Source organism: Chiloscyllium plagiosum, chromosome 6, assembly GCF_004010195.1.
Source record: "Chiloscyllium plagiosum isolate BGI_BamShark_2017 chromosome 6, ASM401019v2, whole genome shotgun sequence".
Classification (NCBI taxonomy): Eukaryota; Metazoa; Chordata; class Chondrichthyes; order Orectolobiformes; family Hemiscylliidae; genus Chiloscyllium; species Chiloscyllium plagiosum.
Genome location: NC_057715.1, coordinates 99,356,190 through 99,376,963, shown reverse-complemented (window position 1 = coordinate 99,376,963; position 20,774 = coordinate 99,356,190). Strand labels below are relative to the sequence as shown.

The 20,774-nt window shown below is 39.7% G+C and overlaps 1 protein-coding gene across 2 annotated transcripts in view; it reads left to right on the top strand.

Moving 5' to 3' along the window:
• Positions 1-20,774, top strand: part of tmem131 (transmembrane protein 131) — a 201,590-nt gene that overhangs the window by 126,231 nt on the left and 54,585 nt on the right. For both annotated transcript variants that reach the window (XM_043692263.1, XM_043692264.1), the window contains 10 exons: positions 9,198-9,348; positions 9,434-9,490; positions 10,292-10,353; positions 10,443-10,551; positions 12,594-12,702; positions 15,440-15,593; positions 15,699-15,869; positions 17,611-17,721; positions 17,815-17,946; positions 20,483-20,587. In XM_043692263.1, coding sequence (XP_043548198.1) covers positions 9,198-9,348; positions 9,434-9,490; positions 10,292-10,353; positions 10,443-10,551; positions 12,594-12,702; positions 15,440-15,593; positions 15,699-15,869; positions 17,611-17,721; positions 17,815-17,946; positions 20,483-20,587 — 1,161 coding nt within the window. The remainder of the gene's footprint in view (positions 1-9,197; positions 9,349-9,433; positions 9,491-10,291; positions 10,354-10,442; positions 10,552-12,593; positions 12,703-15,439; positions 15,594-15,698; positions 15,870-17,610; positions 17,722-17,814; positions 17,947-20,482; positions 20,588-20,774) is intronic.

The window sequence follows — 20,774 nt, the reverse complement described above, 5'->3', positions numbered from 1 at the left end:
CTCTAGTCTTTTTAGAACACCAGTCGAGAAGTTGTGATTACTGTGGAAAATGGTAGATGCAACTAATTATACAGGCAACAAGAAAGGGGTATCTATACTCATGGTTTGTCAGTGAGTTGCAGTATTTAATTAGGTCAGGAAGTATGAGCACCACTCAAAAGCAGAACCTGAGTTTGTGCCATTTGTGGGCAATGCTGATGCATGGTCTTAATTTAAGACCTAGTTGAACTTGGTTGTTTGTGCAGCCTAATGCTGGTGCTGTTACAATATGCAAATTCAGTATAATTTTAAGCAGGAACACTTTTAATTTAAAATTTTCTCAATATTTAAGTGGATTTATATAATGTCTATATTGTTCTGAACAATAAGATTTTAGTTTAATGGGGTGCAGTTTACTACATCTTCCTAGTAACTGTCCACCATCTACAAGGCAACATTCAGGAATGATCTGATGCTCCCCACTTAGTTGGATAGGTGAAACTCCAACTACACTGTAGAATCTAAACCTCATCTAGGACAAGGCGAATGCTTAATTGGCACCATACTCACTCCCTTCACTCACTCACTCCCTTCACTCACTCACTCCCTTCACTCACTCCCTTCTCACTCATGGTGGCAACAGCAGGTACCATTTACAAAATGCAGTGGAGCAACTCATCACTGCTCCTTTGACAGCACTTCAAAACTCTGACACTTAAGACAAAAGCAGCAGATGGATTAGAGCATGTTCCCTTTAAGTCGAAAACTGTATTGCTGAGTGTGGTGATACTGGAAGAGCATAGTAGGTCAGGCAGCATCCGAGGAGCAGGAGAATCGATGTATCGGGCATAAATCCTTCATCAGGAATGAGGCTTGTGGGGTGGGAGGGAAGGTAGCTGAGAGTGCAATAGGTGATAGGTTGGAGAGGAGGGTGGAGTGGTTAGGTGGGGAAAGGTGATGGGCAGGTCAGGAGGGCAGTGCCAAGTTGGACGCTTGGGACTGGCATAATGAGGTGAGGGGAAATGAGGAAACTGTTGACATCCACATTGCTCCTGTGTGGTTGCAGGGTCCCAAGGTGAAATGAGGCATTCCTCTTCCTCCTCACGTCAGGTGGTAACGGTTTGGCAGTGAAGGAAGCCCAGGACCTGCATGTCCTTGACGGAGTGGAAGGGGGAGTTGAAGCGTACAGCCACAGGGTGATGGGGATGGTTGGTGCGGTGTCCCAGAAATGTGTGCTGAACATTCGGGACACCACCTACACCCTTCACCTCTAAGATTTACATTTCCCTAGCACCCAGTGCTTCATCTTCACCATGGACATCCAGTCCTTGTATGAATCCATCCGCCACAACAAAGGCCTCCAAGCCCTCAGTTTCTTCTATGCGCCATCCCCATCAGTACCCTTCCACTGACGCCATCATCCACCTAGCTGAACTGAACAGAACCTCACCCTTAACTTCTCTTTCCAATCCTCCCACCATCTCCAAAGCAAAGGGGTAGCCATGGGCACCTGCAGGGAACCCAGCTATGCCTGCTCCTTTGTTGGGTATGTGGAACAGTCCATCTTCCACAGTTACAACAGCACCAACCCCCCAACTGTTCCTCTGCTACATCGATGACTATATCGGTGCTAGCTCATGCTCCCAGAAGGAGGTTGAACAGTTCATCAACTTCAACACCTTTCACCCTGACCTCAAATTCACCTGGACCATCTTGGACACCACTTTCCCCTTCCCTGGACCTCTCCATCTCCAGTGACTGACTAACCACGGACATTATAAGCCCACCAACTCCCACAGCTACCTAGATTATACCTCCTCCCACCCTATCTCATGTTAAAAACACCAGCCCGTATTCCCAATGCTTCCACCGAATCTATTCCCAGGATGACCAGTTCCACCTTTTAGAAAATTCCCAGTGGCCGCCGCCTTCCTCCTACATGGTCGACGTTGCCCTGCAACGCATCTCCTCCACTTCTCACGCCATCGCCCTTGAACCCCACCCCTCCCAACACAAGGATAGAACCCCCCGGTCCTCACCTTTCATCCACCAACCTCCACATGCATTACGTCATCCTCCCCCACCTACAAACGGACCAACCATGAGATATATTCTTTCCCACTTCTATCAGCATTCCGGAGAGACCATTCCCTCCTCTACTCCCTCGTCAGGTCCGTGCCCCTCCACCAATGTCATCTACTGTGTATCCATTGCACCCGATGTGGTCTCCTCTACATCAGGGAGACAGGACGCCTACTTGCGTCTGGGGGACACTCACTAACCAACCCCACCGACCCGAGGCTGTACGCTTCAAGTCCCCCTCCCACTCCAACTTGACACCACCCTCCTGACCTGTCCATTACCTTTCCCACCTATCCGCTCCACCCTCCTCTGACCTTTCACCTTCTCCCTCATCTTAATCTACCTATCACATTCTCAGCTACCTTGTCACCCCAATCTCACCACCCTCCCATTTATCTCTCAGCACCCCTGATGAAGTGCTTAAGCCCGAAATGTCAATTCTCCTCCTCTGAAGCTGCCTGACCTGCTGTGCTTTTCCAGAACCACACTCTCTACTTTAATCTCAGCATCTGCAGTCCTCACTTTCTCCTAGGTGAAACCGTATTGCCTTACTTCACTGTTTTGATCTAAATCCTAAAAGTCCCTTCTTTACACAGTGCTATTAGATGTACCTATGCTCCAAGCACTGCAGTAGTTCACAAGGGTTTAACTAATGGGATCATTGGATCAATCAAATTTGGGAAATGTGGTACGCTGAAGTATAGAGACCAGGCAAGCGAGCTAATGTGGGAAATGGTAAGGAGACCATAATTTTTTGTTACCCATTCATGGGATGAAGGTGTTGCTGACTAGGCCAGCATTTATTATCTAGAGGGCATTTGAGAGTCAACCATATTCTTTTGTGGGTCCGGAGTCACATGCAGGCCAAACCTACATGGTAAGGATGGCAGATTCCATCCCGAAAGGACATTAGTGACATTTTGGTGAACCAGATGGGTTTTTTTGATAATCTGCAATTGATTCATGGTCATTATTAAACTATTATTCACAGCTAATGTTCTGGGGAAGTGGGTTCAAATCCCACCACAGCAAAAATTCTGAGTCTCTGGATTAACAGTCCAGATAACGCCCCTGGGCCATTGCCTGCCCTGTTCACTTCTGAATAGATCAGTTGATAAGGCTAGAGATTACAAAAGAATAAAAGGATAAAACTAAAGGTTGTCTGAATGGCTATAGTGTTTGAAACAAAACCAATGAACTGATGGGATCTGATGGTCGTTGCAGAGACATGGCTTCAGGATGAAACCAATTGGAATCTGAAAATTGAAGAATGTGTCCCTTTTGGAAGGGCAGAAAATGTGATTGGCAATTCAATTTATTAATGGTTATAGTACATTACTGAGGGAAGACTGATGTACATGAAACCAGGATATAGAATCAGTTTTGGTAGAGATGAGCAATAATAAAGCCAAGAAATCACTTGCCGTAGGGTTTGGAGGCCCTTTTGACAATAACCATATGGAAAGTTTTTTTATAAAGGACAAAATGGTGTGGCATCAAGGAGCTCTTTTATATCTTAAAGACTGGAGTCACTGAGTGTCAGGAAAAACTCCCTACTGATTGGGGTCATGCTTGGTGCAAAAGAAGTCATGACGGTTAGAGGTCAGTCATCTCCATTCCAGGGCATCTTTGCTGAAGTTCCTCCTGGGTATTTTTACAGTCTTTTCAGAGTTATTACACACCTCGAGTTGGTGGGAGTTGAACCCAGGCCCTCTGGGTGAGACATAGGAACATTATAGCTGCATTACAAGAAACTACCTAGTTCCTCTGTGTTCTCGGCCCAAACATCTTCAGCTGCTTCATCATTGACTTTCCCTCCATTATAAGATCCGAAGTGGGATGTTTGCTGATTGTACCATGTTCAACACTATAATTTGCAGTTCCTCACATACTGAAGCAGTCCATGTTCCAGAATCATCAAAACCTGTATAATATCCAGATTTCAGCTGAAAAATGCCAAGTAATATTTTCATCAAATTAAATACCAGGCAAAGACATTCTTCAGTAATCTAACTTCTACTCCTTTACGTTCAATGATGATTTCATCACTGAATCCCGTACTGTCAACATCATGGAAGTTATCATTAACCAGAAGCTGTTTTGATTAGCCATCTAAATGAGTGACTAGAAGAGCAGGTCATAGGCTAGGAATCCTGCAGCAAGTAGTTCACCACCTGATTCCCAGAGCACGTCTAAGAGCTACATAGCACAAGTCAGGAGTACTGTCTGTTTGCCTGGATAGCTGCAGCTTAAACAGCAGTCTAAGCTTGACACCATCCAGGATTAAGTAACCCACTTGATAGGCACAAACAGCCACTTCCTCTACTGACATTCAATAGCAACTGTATGCACTATCTACAAGGTGCATTGCAAAAATTCACCAAGGCTCCTCGGACAGCACCTTCCAAGTCTGCAACTGCTACCATCTAGAAAAACGAGCAGCAGATACATGGGACCACGAGCTGCAATTTCCCTCAAAGCCATTCTCAATCCTGACTTAGAAATATATCATTGTTCCATAGGTCAAAATCCTGGAATTCTTTTCCCTAACAGCTTTTGTGGCTCTACCTATAGTGCATGTGGTTCAAGAGGCAGCTCAGCATCTGCTCCAGAGTCAACTAGGGGCTAGCAGTAAATGCGTGCCCAACCAGCAAAACCCTCATCACGTGAAGAAATTTTAAAAACTTGTCAGGAAAGTAGTTAGTGACAATAATTTGGGATTTTGATCTGTGTACACATTGCAAAATTGAAGTAGGCAAAGGTAGTCTTGTTAAAGAATTAAGAGGTCGCTGTCAGCATAGACAGCACACTTTGGAAGCAACTGTAGAGCAGGCTATGCTGTGCCTAGTATTGTGCAATGTGGTCAGTAGTTAATTAATCATCCTGTTGTGTTGAAGGCACCCTAAGTAGCAGCGACTGTAGTGTGACTGAATTTTACATCCGTTGTGACAGAATAATGGGTCCAAGACTTGAAGGTTCTGCTAGACTGAAGAATAGTGTCTGTAGCTCCTTTTCCTCAGTGAGGGAGACGGAAAGCAGGAGACTACAGGCTAGCTAGCTTAACATCTGTCATAAGGAAGAATTTAAATTCAATCATTTAAGGACTTCTTTAGCAGAGTCCTCAAATGTTTAAGTTAATTCAGCAGAATTAACATGGCTTTGTGAAAGGGAAGTCATGTTTAGCTAATTTATTGGAGTTTACTGAGAAGGTAACCTGTGCTGTGGATAAAAGGCAACCACTGGAGATTTGAGTACAGAAATGCTAAATTATGTGCTACAGATGCTAAATTTGCTGATGACCAATATAGGAAAGGAAGACTATCCAAGCTTGTCATTTGTGCTGCCACCCCTCCCCACACTCATTCTGTTTGTTTCTCCCTCTTTCTCTCCTGCCCCCTCTCATCTTGTGCCTTTAACTCCATCTTTAAATAAAGTGCCCAACGCTTTGCATGCTACTCTAAACGCAGTATTACAAGTGTCCTGTGTAACTGAAGATTAACGTAGAGATGTACAGCACGGAAACAGACCCTTTGATCCAAACCGTCCATGCCGACCAGATCTCCCAACCCAATCTAGTCCCACCTGCCAGCACCAGGCCCATATCTGTCCAAACCTTTCCTATTCATATACCCATCCAAATGCCTCTTAAATGTTGCAATTATACCAACCTCCACCACTTCCTTTGACAGCTCATTCCATACATGTACCACCCTCTATGTGGAAAAGATGCCTCTTAGGTCTCTTTTCTATCTTCCCCTCTCACCCTATACCTATGCCCTCTAGTCTGGACTCCCCGACCCCGGGAAAAAGACTTTGTCTATTTATCCAACCATGTCTCTCATAATTTTGTAAGCCTCTAAAATCACCCCTCAGCCTCCGATGCTCCAGGGAAAACAGCCCCAGCCTGTTCAGACTCTCCCTATCGCCATATAGCTCATTCTCCAACCCTGGCAACATCCTTGTAAATCTTTTCTGAACCCTTTCACGTTTCACAACATCTTTCCGATAGGAAGGAGACCAGAATTGCATGCAATATTCCAACAGTGGCCTAACCAATGTCCTGTACAGCTGCAACATGACCTCCCAACTCCTGTACTCAATACTCTGACCAATAACTACACCTCCAATTTTGGTGTCATCTGCAAACTTACTAACTGTACCTCTTATGTTCACATCCAAATCATTTATGTAAATGACAAAATGTAGAGGACCCAGCACTCCACTGGTCACAGGCCTCCAGTCTGAAAAACAACCCTCCACCACCACCTTCTCTCTCATACCTTTTTGGGCCAGTTCTGTATCCAAATGGCTAGTTCTCTCTGTATTCCATGAGATCTAACCTTGCTAATCAGTCTCCCTTGGGGAACCTTGTTGAACGCCTTACTGAAGTCCATATAGATCACATCTCCTGCTCTGCCCTCATCAATCTTCTTTGTTACTACTTTAAAAATCTCAATCAAGTTTGTGAGACATGATTTCCCACGCACAAAGCCATGTTGACTATCCCTAATCAGTCCTTGCCTTTCCAAATACATGTACATCCTGTCCCTCAGGATTCCCTCCAATAACTTGCCCACCACTGATGTCATGCTCACTAGTCTATAGTTCCCTGGCTTGTCCTTACAACCCTTCTTTAGCAGTGGCACCACGTTAGCCAACCTCCAGTCTTCCGGCACCTCACCTGTGACCATCTCAGCAAATATCTCAGCAAGAGGCCCAGCAATCACTTATCTAGCTTCCCACAGAGTTCTCTGATACATGATCATGTCCCGGGGGTTTATCCACCTTTCTGCGTTTCAAGACATCCAGCACTTCCTCCTCTGTAATATGGACATTTTGCAAAGTATCGCCATCTATTTTCCTACAGTCTATATCTTCCATATCCTTTTCCACCGTAAATACTGATGCAAAATACTCATTTAGTGTCTCCTCCCCCCCCCCCCCATTTTCTGTGGCTCCACACAAAAGCCGCCTTGCTGTTCTTTGAGGGGCCGTATTCTTTCCCTAGTTGCTGTTTTGTCCTTAATATTTGTATCTCATGTCCACTTTTTGCCCTCCTGATTTCCCTCTTAATTGTACTCCTACTGCCTTTATACTCTTCTAAGGATTCACTCGATCTATCCTGTCTATACCTTACAAACGCTTCCTTTTTTTTCTTAACCAACCCATAAATTTCTTTAGTCATCCAATATTCCTTATGCCTACCAGCCTTTCCTTTCACCCAAACAGGAATATACTTACTATGGATTCTTGTTATCTCATTCCTGAAGGCTTCCCATTTTCCAGCTGTCCCCAATCAGCTTTCGAAAGTTCTTGTCTAATACTGTCAAAATTGGCCTTTCTCCAATTTAGAACTTCAACTTTTAGATCTGGTCTATACTTTTCCATACTTAAAATACTTCACTATTTTAAATTTAATGGAATTATGGTCGCTGGCCCCAAAGTGCTTCCCCACTGACACCTCAGTCACCTTATTTCCCAAGAGTAGGTCAAGTTTTGCACCTTCTCTAGTAGGTACATCCATGTACTGAATCAGAAAATTGTCTTGTACGCACTTAAGAAATTCCTCTCCATCTAAACCTTTAACACTATCGCAGTCCCAGTCTGTTTGGAAAGTTAAAATCCCCTACCATAACCACCCAATTATTCTTACAGATAACTGAGATCTCCTTACAAATTTTTCTCAATTTTCCTCTGACTATTAGGTCGTCTATAATATAATCCCAATAAGGTGATCATCCTTTTCTTATTTCTCAGTTCCACCCAAATAACTTCCCTGTCTCTATTTTTGTATTCTGTTCCACTTGCAGTAAAAGATTATAATGTTATCGCTCTCAATTACTTGCTAAACTTGCAAAAGATTAATATGCAATTCTTTCATGGTCATAGTTGTAAATCTCCTCTGTTCCCTTGGTATCTGATCTCTACAATCTTTCACCACTTAAAAATAAAAAGAAAGCCTATTATTTACTGCAAAAATAGACCGCTTCATTTTCCCATGTGAGTTTACCACATTATTCCCATTCACTTATTACTTTTAGCAGCCCTCTCACATGCTCCTCAACTTACTTTGCCTGTCCATTTTTTACGTTGTTAACAAGTTTGGCAGCCATACTTTACATCACTTTATCTAAGTCATTGATACATTAGATGGGTCATATGTTTGCTTAGCCTGGTGAGATGGTGGCTGTTTTAGGATAATGCTTGCTTTGCTGCTATGATTTTTTTTTTCCGTTGTGTTGAGACTATCTTATTTTGTTTTCTTTGGAACTGAGTTGCAGTTAAAAATTGAATTTTGAACAGTTTCTTAGAAAAGAGAACAAAATAGTATTTGCTGTTGGCCCAGAAAGTTGATGCAAGCTAATTGCTGCTCTAAGACTACTGTAGACACTCCAGCACTGAGATGTTGTTTTACTTGGGGACTGGCACCTGTTTAGATGTTGAGTTGGTCAATTGAGAGTGAACCAGCGCTGGTCAACCAACCACTGAGAATGTTGAAGAAATAGGAGAGAAAACATGAACTGGCCTTGATTTTAAGTTTTAGACAGGAAGCCTTTTTACCTCAGAAGCTACTCGACTGGAAATTCTGTTTTGGGTTTGCACTCTCCAATTATCAACTTATTGAAAGTTCTGAGAAAGAATCCAGTAGTAAGAAATAAGTAAAGCCTTCCAGAGTTTTGCAAAAGTTGTTTCCATTAACTGCTGCCTTCAGAATTCAAGCAAAATGCAAATATTCAAGTCTGTAATACAATCCATTATTAAAAGATTTCATACAGGCCTGGTATTTGCTGTTAATTTGATTATCAAACTGGCCATTATTTTTTGTTATCCTTTAAAAGTCCATCATGGTGTAAGTGGGGATTTATAGATGAAGATAATTGGGCTTAGATTGTAGATATTAGAATTTTTTGTTCATTTTGTGTTCTGTTAATGTTACATTATTCTTTCTTTATTTTTTTTTGAGTTACAAACTTTGTGCCCAAAATCTCCTCTTTGTGAAGTCTGGTTCAGAACAGATGAGCAATTTCAAGCATCATTGTTGCAAATCCAGTGACAGGGAGGCTGGTTTGACTTGCTAACCTTGTGTCAGAACAATTGATTTTAATGTGCATAAGATCGTGTGTTTTTGTAACTAGGAGATCCCACCCTATGAAACAAAAGCTGTGATGCGAGCCAGTTTTTCTTCAAGAGAAGCAGATAATCATACAGCCTTTATCAGAATAAAAACAAATGCATCAGACAATACAGAATTTCTCATTTTACCTGTTGAAGTGGAAGTTACAACAGGTGAGTCAGAAATTCATGTTTTCTCTCATTCACTTTTTCTCATGACTTTCCTGATTTTTAAAGTAAGAAAATATTCTTATTACAGCACCCGGAATTTATTCCTCGACAGAAATGCTAGATTTTGGTACATTACGGACTCAAGGTGAGCTTCTAATTTTTTTTAAATTTAAAAAGTAAAAACATTGATTTTAATTCATCTTCTTCATATTCTTGCTCCAAATGCTCTGGCTCCATCTGTGTTTGTGGAGCCACTTCTTTCATTCAGTTTCCACTATGTGCTTTTTCTTCCTTCTTTGTCTATCATTCTTCTTAACTTCATCTCGTTGGACTATTCCTCAAAGTGAAGTATAAGTAAAATGCTGGAGATTCTGATAGTCTGAAATAAATATAAAGTTCTTGAGAAATGCAGTGGGTCTGGCAGCATTGATTTGCTCTACTTTGTTTTTAATTCCTGTAATGTTAATCCCGCCACTCAACACTGCCAAGAATAGACCTTTTGTAATTGAGTTTAGACCAGATCAACTTTCACTGTAACTGTTGTTTTGGTGTTTTAGGTCTTTCGGTCTTTCAGCATAAATGTCAACTGGCTTAATCTTGTTTCAAGTGTTTGGTGTTACAATATTGTATCTGTTTTAATAATCTGGTACTCTCACTTAACTATGTGTGTAATTAAAATTTAACTTTTTTTTTCTTTAGCAAGTTCTTCATCTGAATAAAAAGTGTGCAAAAATGATCTGATTTCTAGTTTACCAATTTGTTCTTGGACAGCATAACTAATTGCAAGTGTATGAATAGTTTTTAAAACTCGTGCCTTCCAGTAAACTTTTATTCCAGTGTAGTCTCTAATGGAAGGAAAAAATACATTTTAATTGTAGTTTTGATTCTCAGCAATCAGCTGATGCATGTGGATAGCAAAATACTTAATCTTGTCATTTCTCTACAGATCTTCCAAAAGTTTTAAATCTTCATTTATTAAATTCAGGAACAAAAGATGTACCAATAACAGTAAGCTCTTACTTTCTGACTTCAGACTATGAAATTATTACCTTTCATATTTTTGCTTGATAGTTAATGTACATGTTTTCTCTTTATAGAGTATTAAACCAACTCCACCAAATGAAGCTGTTACAGTAGACTTTAAGCCAATTACACTGAGGGCATCAGAAACCAAATATACCAAAGTTGCAAGTATTATATTTGATGGTGAGTGTTTCCCTAAAGTAAGTATTAATTAATTTTGAACCAGATAAGGTCATTGAAATGTTTGTTTTGTCATTTTAGACATTGTATCTTTCTCTGGAAATCTAATATGCTCTGTTCTTCCATACCATTCAAACGCTTGCATGCAGTAGCTTAGAAAGCAAACTGCTATAGATGGACTATAAGAAATATTAGAATTTATATTACCATGTGTAAATAAATGCCTTTTTTGTTTGTATTAGCTGTCTTCCTATTTGTTGCACTGACTCTATATGGGTGTGTTGTCACAACTGTATAGCTGTTAATAAAAACAGCAGCCTGATTTTGTTTTTTCCCCAGTGATCTGTTATCTTTTGGCAGGTGACTCATGATCATAAAATAGAGCAGAATTGATTCGGCCCATCGGGTTTTCCAATGCCATTCAATCATTGCTGATATGTTACTCGATCCATTCTCCTGCTTTCTCCTCTTAATCTTTGATCCCCTTTATTAAACAAGAGCCTATCTATCTCGTAATATATACGCTCAGTGGTTTGAGTGAGTGCATTCTTGGAGACTATTCTTATGCGTGTCGTGTTGGACTTGCAAATGGTTTTCTAATCTACTCCAGTTCCTTCCTCCCTTTTTTTTTAAATTGTCTGTACCTATGCTATCTTTTGGTTTAATCATTTGATGCAATAACCAAAGAAGAACTTGTCCAATTTTGCAAGGTTGCGTGCATATTTTCTTGAAATGAGTGACATTCTTCATGTGTTGTTGAAGAATAACAGTATTGCAACATCATTTACTTTTTTTATAATTTTTATATCTCCTCCAGCTTTGATCAAACCTTTCTGAATCCCCTGACATAAAATGGAGGTATAGAACTTTGAAAGGGTAAATGCTGAAAGGATTCTTACGAAGACTAGAACTAAGCAGCTCAGCTTAAAAATAAGGGGTCTTTCATTTTAAATGGGAAGTATTTTTTCTGAGGATCATGAGTCTGTAGGCCTCTCTGGCCCACAGAAAAAAGTGGAGGCAGGCTTGTTCAATATTTGTGTAAGACGGGGGGTTTTGGATTCTTCAGTGTATCAAGAGTCAAAAGGGTATTAGAAGTAAGCAGGAGAGTAAAGTTAATGCTACAGTCAGATCAAATATAATCTCATGAACAGGCCACTCAGCCATTTGATATGACACCCAGCATGCTTTGTGTTGGCTGAAAGGCATTCTTTAAATGAACATTTCAAAAGAGGTAGCGTGATCTTAATGGTGAGCCATACAAGTCAGCTTCATGATGGCATTGGAATTTTGGCCAATAACCACGTCCCATTTGCCACTGATTTAAGTCTATCAGAAATGTTTGGTCTGCTGTTCCATGCACGTAGCCACATAAGTTGCTGCTTCCTCTTACTCAAAAAGACCCCTTTTGAAACTTTTAAATAAGGTTTACAATTGAATTTTAGTTCTTGTTGGTTTTGACTTGGTTCAACAGCTTTTTGTATCCTAATGAATTGAATTTTGCATGTGGGATTTTGGCCTTAAGTCTGCAATTCTCACTAATTTTCTGGAATTGTTTGCTTTAAATTTGCAATTATCTTCCTCACTGGGCTACATTATTTTCATTCAGGTCCTTCACTGCTGTTTTTGCTCAAATCAAGCTTGAAGCCAAATGTTATAATTAACATCTCCCAAAATATGAAATGTTGTTCACTACTTCATGTAGTGCACAGAAGACCTTGACACGAGTCCTGAGACCAAGGGGAAATGGTGTACTTACGGCATTTAAAATTGCTGAAATGCCTTCCCTTTGGAAATAGTGACGGCTTTATTTTGTAGTTGTGTTTTGCCATCACCAAATTTAAGCATTATACAAAACGATTGTTGTGATACTCCCATGAAACAGTTGCATTTTGTGTGACCTCAGGCATGCCTAATTTTGTTTGGTTTTTTTTGTTTACCACCTCAATGATATTGAGCAAGAGCAGCCTCTATGCCTTTAATTGTAATCCATAAATAATTTATTGTCACTGACCATAGTAGCTACTGGTTTTTGTTTTTTATTTCAGCTTCAAAAGCAAAAAATACATTGCAGTTTTCTGGGAAAATAACAGTGAAAGCAAAAGAGAAAAATTATTCAAAACTTGAAATTCCATACCAAGCTGAAGTGTTAGAAGGGTGAGTTTTTGGTGAATTTTAATTCAGGAGAATTTTCTCTTGTAAATGTTAATTTTACCTTAAAGTAACAAATCAAATTGTTCAAAAGCAAAATATTGCAGATTCTAGAAATCTGAAACAAAAACAAAGTGCTGGAGAAACTCAGGTTTTGCAGCATCTTTTGGAGAGTAAAACAGTCAGCATTTTCAACTCTGATATAATAACTCCTCAGGAATTATCATATTGGACTTGAAACATTAACTTGGTTTCTCTGTCCGCATTTGCTTCCGGTCCATAGATGTTGCCAAACCACCTAAGTTTCTCCAGCAATCAAAAATTGATGGCTGATTCGCTCAGGTAGGCAGTTTGTTTGTTTCCTTTATTTGGTTACCTTTTATAATATTGCTGTCTTGTCTTTGCTCAACTGCTGAAATCTTCATCTATGCTTTGCCTCCCAAATTATACTATTACAATAGTCGGCTGACCAGCCTCTCACTTCCACTCTACACAAACTTGAACTCATACACAACTAATTTGCCTGTACCCTAACACCCTTGTTAAATCTTGTTCACCCAACTACAAGGTTCAATATCACCTTGCCTAGATTCCTCCGTGCTTTCATCTGATTTCTGTCTCTTGCCATTCGCAGTTGTACAACCTTCCATGAAAATTTTGCTTCTCGTTTTCCTTTGTTTTCTCTCTATCCCCCACATCTTCCACCCTGTAATTGGTAACTCTGCATTTAGCTAATTAGACCAGAAACTCGAGGATTTCCTCCCAAAACTCCTAAACCTCTTCCTGCCCTTAAGATATATCCTAATACCCAACTCCAACCAAGCTTTTCAAGTCAGCCATTCTGATATCTCCTTCAGCTCAGTGTCAATTTCTGTCTTTTAAATTTCCTGTAAAGTGCCACGGGCATTTAACTATATTAAATACACTATATATGAATACTGCTATTTGGACTTAATTTAAAACTAATTAGTGCTTTTATTTTTAAAAAGGAAACAACTGACTAATCTTTTATATGAAATAGATGATATTTGATTCCAAATGCAAATTGTTTTTTTTTCCTGCTAGCCACCCCGTACCAGTCTTTTACCACTTCTGTGTCTGAAAATCGAATTTGTAAAACTATGTTGGAAACGGGCATCTTGTGTTCTATGAACTTTGAAATGTTTGAGGTTTTGCTGTATATGCTTAAACCAATTATTTAATCCAATTTTAGTGAAGTAATGGGATCAGTTCTGACTTCAGCATGCTTACAACGATCCTTTATCAAGAAGGGTCTAGGGGAGACATTTTTAAGGTGAGAAGAGGGATTTAAAAAAAGACATGAGGCAAAGTCTTTACGCAGGGTGGTTTGTATGTGAAATGAACTTCCTGAAGAAGTGGTGGATGTGGATACTATTACAACTTTTAAAAGACATTTGGATGGATATGTGAACAGGAAAGGTTTGGAGGTATATGGGCCAGGAGCAGGCAGGTGACCCTTTGGGATTACTTTCGGCAAGGACTGGTTGGACTGAAGGGTCTGTTTTGTGCTGTATAACTCTGACTCTAAGTAAATCCTTGTAGATTTAAAGTAAGGTTTTATTAATTCTTTCCCTTGCTGAATGTGCTTGCTGTCTATGCTGCTTAAGACTCTGACTGTCTGTCTGAAAGATCAGGAAAGTGTTTGATTAAGCACCATGAGTTGTCATTCTCGTGATCAGAATTCTATAGTTGGTATCAGCACTAGGTAAGGGTTTTCTGCTCCAGTTTAATATCCAGTAACTCCTAATTTGAGTCCTTTCCTAGTCTTGAGTGTATTGTCAGACTCCCTTACCTGAGATCAGGGTGATTGAGGGAGTCTTGACTTTTTGTTTTGTTTTCCTTGCAAAGTCTCAATCTACGAATCCAGAATTGTAGTCAGAAAAGCAAATTTGTAGTGCTTTTTACAAATAATCTGCTCTTGTCTAAAGACTGCTACAATAAATGACACAGCAGCATGTTTACCTTTGTCTTATATATCACTTCACTCCAAGATTTGGGCACCAAGTCTATGTAGCACTTCAATGTAATACTGAGATGGGTACTACATTTTTTTTTTTGAGTTCTCTATGCCTAAATGAATGTTTCTCCCTGTTCAAAGGGGAAGAGTCCTTGGACATTGTCTTAGTGTCAATGTGAACATTTATTCCCTAACCAGCTCACTGCCAAAAAGAAAATAATTCGGTCATTTATCTTTTTGAGAATTGGAATTATTTGTTTGCAAATCGCTTCTGTGCGTGTTGCAGTTGGATTTAAAAAAAAAGTGAAATGCTTTTTTAGGTATTTGCACCATTCTGTTCCATTAAAGCCTTTAAAAAGTTTTTTCCTCGCCTAAAAACGTTTTTTTTGTTAAAAGCTTCTCTGGTTGGTTGGAGTCTGACATCTTCATTATCACTTATACTGTCAATAACTATTATTTTGTTGATGCATAGTTAAAGGAAATTGTAATCTCCATTCCACTCTTCCTTTTGTCAACCCCCCACCCTTACCGGACTGCCCCCCCCCCCCACCTCATTCCCAAACCAATATTGGGCATAAAAATGAAACAATATTGAATGCTGATCACTTTCTTTTGACCTAATCTGTGACTAAGCTACGGGATAACAGTTGAAGATGTGGTTAATTATGAGTGCCTGCTGGCATACAACTTTAAAGGCAATATTGCAAGAAAATGTCCATGTTGTAGGGAGAAATAAAAATGTAGCATTTCTTGTGATTTTTGCAGGTATTTGGGCTACGATCACGCAGCAACACTTTTTCATATCAGGGACAGTCCTACAGACCCAGTGGAGAGGCCAATATATCTAACAAATACATTCAATTTTCCAATCATTATACACAATGTTTCTTTGCTAGAAGATGCAAAGGCAATGTTTAAGGTAAGTATAATCACCATACTGTTTGTTGCAAAATGGCAAATCTGGTTTCTGAACAATTGCATGTTGAATTCAAGGATATTTAACTACAATTTTTCTTTTCTTTAGATTAAAAACTTCAGTGAGCCAGTTTCTGTTCCTCCCCACAAAGCACTCTATATATTTTCTCTCCATTTTGAGGCTACCACTTCTTCCATTCATATAGACAGCAACATTCTGCTTGTCACAAATGCATCAAAGTTCCACCTCCCTGTGCGAGCCTATACAGGGTTTTTAGATGTAAGTAACAAAAATGTTTCTGGTGCTTTTGCTTTCTATGTAATTGAACCACATTAGAAAACTAAGTTCCAGGATGAGTTTTGGAAGGTACAGACGAAATTTTTTATTTGTTATATCTGAAACTTCATTCGAGAACAGAGGTTCTGGCTGTATTGGGGAAGATGTTCTGAATTAATGTGGAGTGTTTTCTGCTGTTGTAATCATTGATATCTGTTCCTTTGTATTTTTGTCTCCTGTATTTTTTTAAAAGTTTCTTTTTCAAACTTTTTTGATATGCTTGATTGCTGTGGACATACTTTAAATGAGGCACATGTATTGTATGCTATGTTGTCAGGAAAACGGTTTCTATCATGTTATATAGAGTCATGTCAGTTGTATATTCATTGACTGTGCACTTTTGAAATGGCTGTCTTCCATCCACAATTGTGGACTTAATTCAGGATATCTCCTGTACAAGTATTTACTGTGCTGCATTAGGGACACAGCTGATAATACTTAACATTCATTGATGGGTTGTGGGTGTCAGTGGCGTTAATTGCCCTGGAGAATGTGGTGATGTTGAGTTGCTCCCTTGAGCCACTGCAGTCCTTGGTACGTGGTTATACCTGCAGTGCTATTAGAGGAGGGAGTTTGAGGATTTGGACACAGTGACCGTGATGGAGTCACTGTATAGTTCCATGTCAGAATAGTGTATGACGTGGAGGGGAACTTGCCAGTGGTGGTATTCCCATGCATCATCTGCCCTTGTCCTTCTAAGTTGTGATTATAGGTTTGGAAGGTTCTGTTGGAGCAGTCTTGGTGAATTGCTGCAGTACTTGCTTTAAATAGAGGAACAGTGTGTATTTTGTCAACGATGAAAGGAGTGAATATTGAAGGTGGGTAGATGAGGTTCCAAACTGGTGGGCTATTCTGTTCTGGTTGCTTGAGTGTTGATCAAGCTGCAACTTTATTGCTGGAACAGCACAGCAGGTCAGGCAGCATCCAGGGAACAGGAGATTCGACGTTTCGGGCACAGGCCCTTCTTCAGGAATGACTCTCATTCCTGAAGAAGGGCCTGTGCCTGAAACGTCGAATCTCCTGTCTCATTCCTGAAGAAGGGCCTGTGCCCGAAACGTCGAATCTCCTGTTCCCTGGATGCTGCCTGACCTGCTGTGCTGTTCCAGCAATAAAGTTTCAACTTTGATCTCCAGCATCTGCAGACCTCACTTTCTCCTCGTTGATCAAGCTGCACCCATCCAGAATATACGATCTCGCTCCTGTCTTGTAGATTGTAAGCAGGCATTAGAAGGTCAGGAGTGACATTCCTTCTAAGCAGTGCAGCCACTCTGAAGTATTGCACGTGCTGCATGCGTCATTCTAATTTCTGGTTTCAGCAGTCTATGCTTGGAGCTCTGCATGCTTGGGGCAGGGGGGCCAGGGACATTTGGGGAATATTGGAAGGGATTACTTGCGACAGAATTCCTAGCCTTTGCTCACTTGTCTGGCTTTTACATGGCTGGTCAAATTCAGTTTCTAGTCATTGATAACTGCCAGGGTGTAGAGAGATTTTTTTCAGAATTTGCTTTGGATTTGAGTTTATCATTGTATAAATGGGGCTTTAGCTTTCATCAGTCCTTAGTTTCGTAAAGTATCTTTTCAGAAACCAGTTTTGAAGAAGAGCATAATTGTTCTTCTCTTTAGTCTGTTTCATTTTGTGACTCCGACATTCTTTGTAAACAGCTATTTTACATTAATTTTGCAGTACTTTGTACTTCCTCCAAGTTTAGAAGAACGCATCATAGACTTTGGTGTGTTGAGTGCTGCAGAAGATGGCAATGTTATTTTTGTTATTATGAATAGCAACCCAATTGAGGTAAGATGCCATTTTTAGATCATAAGCGATTGTTTGAGAACTTGTGCACTGTGCTTCATACTATTACTGATTTTGATGTCTTGATCTCTTCAGCTGGCAGTGAAAGGCTGGTATGTTGTGGGAGACGGCCTCAGTATTGAATTGCTGATTGTAGAGAGAGGCAACAGGAGTGCAATTTCCAGTGTTTCTGATTTAGAAAAATTGTCACCAACAGAGCAATCTTCTGTGAGTCAATATTTCTGATCCTGTACACACACTTCTTTCAGCATTAACCGTTTATTTCAAAACTATTTTCTGTGCATGGCATGCTTACAGTCAGATTTTGTATTAACTGGATTCTAACAAATGGTCAGTCACAACCAAACCCTTGACTATTTTAAGACTTGCACATGAGCATTTTTTGTTTGTAACTGTGTAAGCTTTTAAATGAACTTAAGATTTTTTACATGTATTAAAAAAAAATCTGCATGCTATTTCATTACCTATTATTGCAAGTGCTATTGTTAAAGCATGTATTTCAATTCCAGCAAATGTCGTCTACTTCTGGCAACTGGGACTACATCCAAGTTAAAATAATCATGGAATCCATTGAGTCTGGAAGCAGGCCATTTGTCCACTTAGTCCACACCTGACCCTTTAAAAAGCATCTTGTCCAACTCTTTCTCCCCTTCTCTCTCTTCTCCCTTTTCTCCCCCCCCCTCAAATAAATAAACATTTCCTGCGGCTGATCCATCTGACCTGCACATCCCTGGACACTGGGCAATTTAGCGTGGTCAATTCTCCTAGATTGTGGGAGGAAGTCAGAGGAAATACACGCAGACATGGGGACAATGTGCAAACTGCATACAGACAGTACCCAAAGGGTGGAACCAAATCCAGGTCCCGGGCACTGAGGCAGCTGTGCTAACCACTGAGCCACTGTGTTGCCCTGTTAAGTTTTTGCATTGCCAAAATCTTTAGCACATGACTTCAAAATGCCACAATCTCTAATAATCTTAGAACTAATAACAGTTTTTTTGAACAAAAGTTTATTTTTAATGACCCAATGCTTCGTCTCTAGTCAATTCCAGTAGGGCCATAAATATTCCTAGGTTGAAAGGGACATTTGGGGCTGGGGGTTAGCAATTTTAATTAGAGGATGTTGAATTTAAAATATATTGGTATATTTTCTCATTTTTGGTAAAAGGAGTGCAAAAACAGGTTTTTTTGATTTATTGAATTATTTATTGTCATGTGTTCAGTGTAAAATAGTGAAAAATTTACACCTTCACTGTGTGTGTTGTTGCCATTCTCATTAACTTAATAACTTAAATTAAAATTGTTAATATAATCATGCAAATATGTTAACTGGTAAGAGTTCAAGATTTCACATGTTTTAGTACATAATCTATTAATGTTTACTTATTGTAAGATTCCTAAAACTTGGGTTTGTTGTCCATATGGTTGTGCATGCTGCTTAAAATGTATCTTGAGAAAGCTGTGTTCATTGTTAAACTCAATGTTGCATGCAGTTTGGACATGTTTAGACATGTTTTCATCATAATTGTTTAACTCTGAGGGACTGCTGAGATGCAATACATTTCCTTGAGTCCATTACGTAATTATGCATGCTCGTTAATTGATTGATAAATGCTTTGTTTTTCTAAGGTATTAGGATTAATTTGGTTTTGAATAGATTACCAAATAATAGGCAATAAAATTTTAAAGGTTTATACCTATATCATAAAACCAGTATAGAAACCTTTAAAGTTTGTAATATTCTTGTTCTGCTCTGCCAATTAGCTGGCTTAAATGTTTATTTGCTATAGAATCCCTAAAGCATGGACACAATAGGCCATTAGGCCCAATAAGTGCACACCAACCCTCTGAAGAGTATCCCAGTCAGATCCATTCCACTACCCCTCTTACTCTACATTTTCCCTGACTAATGCACCTAGCCCACACATCCCTGAACACTATTAGCAATTTAGCATGGCCAATTTGCCTAATCCCCACGTCGTTAGCCTGTGAGGAAACCAGAGCATGCTGAGGAAACCCACGCAGATACTGGGAGAATGTGCAAACTCTACACAGGCAGTTGCCAGAGGCTGGAATTAAATCTGGGTACCTGGTGCTGTGAGGAGCAGTGTTAACCACTGAGCCACCATATAGTGTTGTTTGTAATAGACTTAGAGCTAACAAATTCATTTTTACACAAGTAGGTGCATTTTTAGACACTGTTACAGAGGTAAAGCTATGTGTAATTTGGTATGTCACTTTATTTCAATAAATTCTTCAATGTTGTGGTTCTGTTCGCCGAGCTGGGAACCACAACACCCAAGCTACAAATCTTCTCCCAAACTTTGAAATTCTTCAATAATCAACCTTCATAATTGATTAGAAATTGACTACTCCAAGGTAGGTAGGTCACTGTTGATGTCAAAAGTAAGAAATAGATTTTTTTTGAAGTGCATGTATCACACTAATCAATAGTGATGTGGGGTAGAGCTCAGCTTTTGAAGGCCCTTTGCTACATTGGATTACATTGGTATTTAAATTCTTGACAGAGCAGTCAAGATTATTTGCAGATATTATCCCCTTTCTAAATCATCTCATTCAGCCTCATCTTCAAGAACCCATCCTTGGCCTAGTTTATCTAGTTGGCCCAGTCAGGATTAGAATTGTGAGAAATGACTATCTTTTGAGAGCCTCACTGGTTTTGAGGTGATATCAAGTCCATAAATATTTACTGATGAATAATGTATTTTTGCATTCTTCACAGGTGATACTAGCATCTGGTTATTATGCAGCATTTAGGATGAAGTTGACTGCAAAAGAACTTGAAGGACCATATGATGGAGCTGTGCAGATCACAACAGATTATGAGGTAGTTTTTGAATCTATATAATAAAGGCATAATTTTAATGTTTACATGATTTAAAAAAAAAACTTTGCACCAGTATAATCTTAAAGTACAAGTTGTGACTATAATAGATGGAATAATTAACATCCGATATCAGAATTGGCAGGTTAATCTGTTAAACAAAATCAAAAGATTTCTTTGATTGTTCATT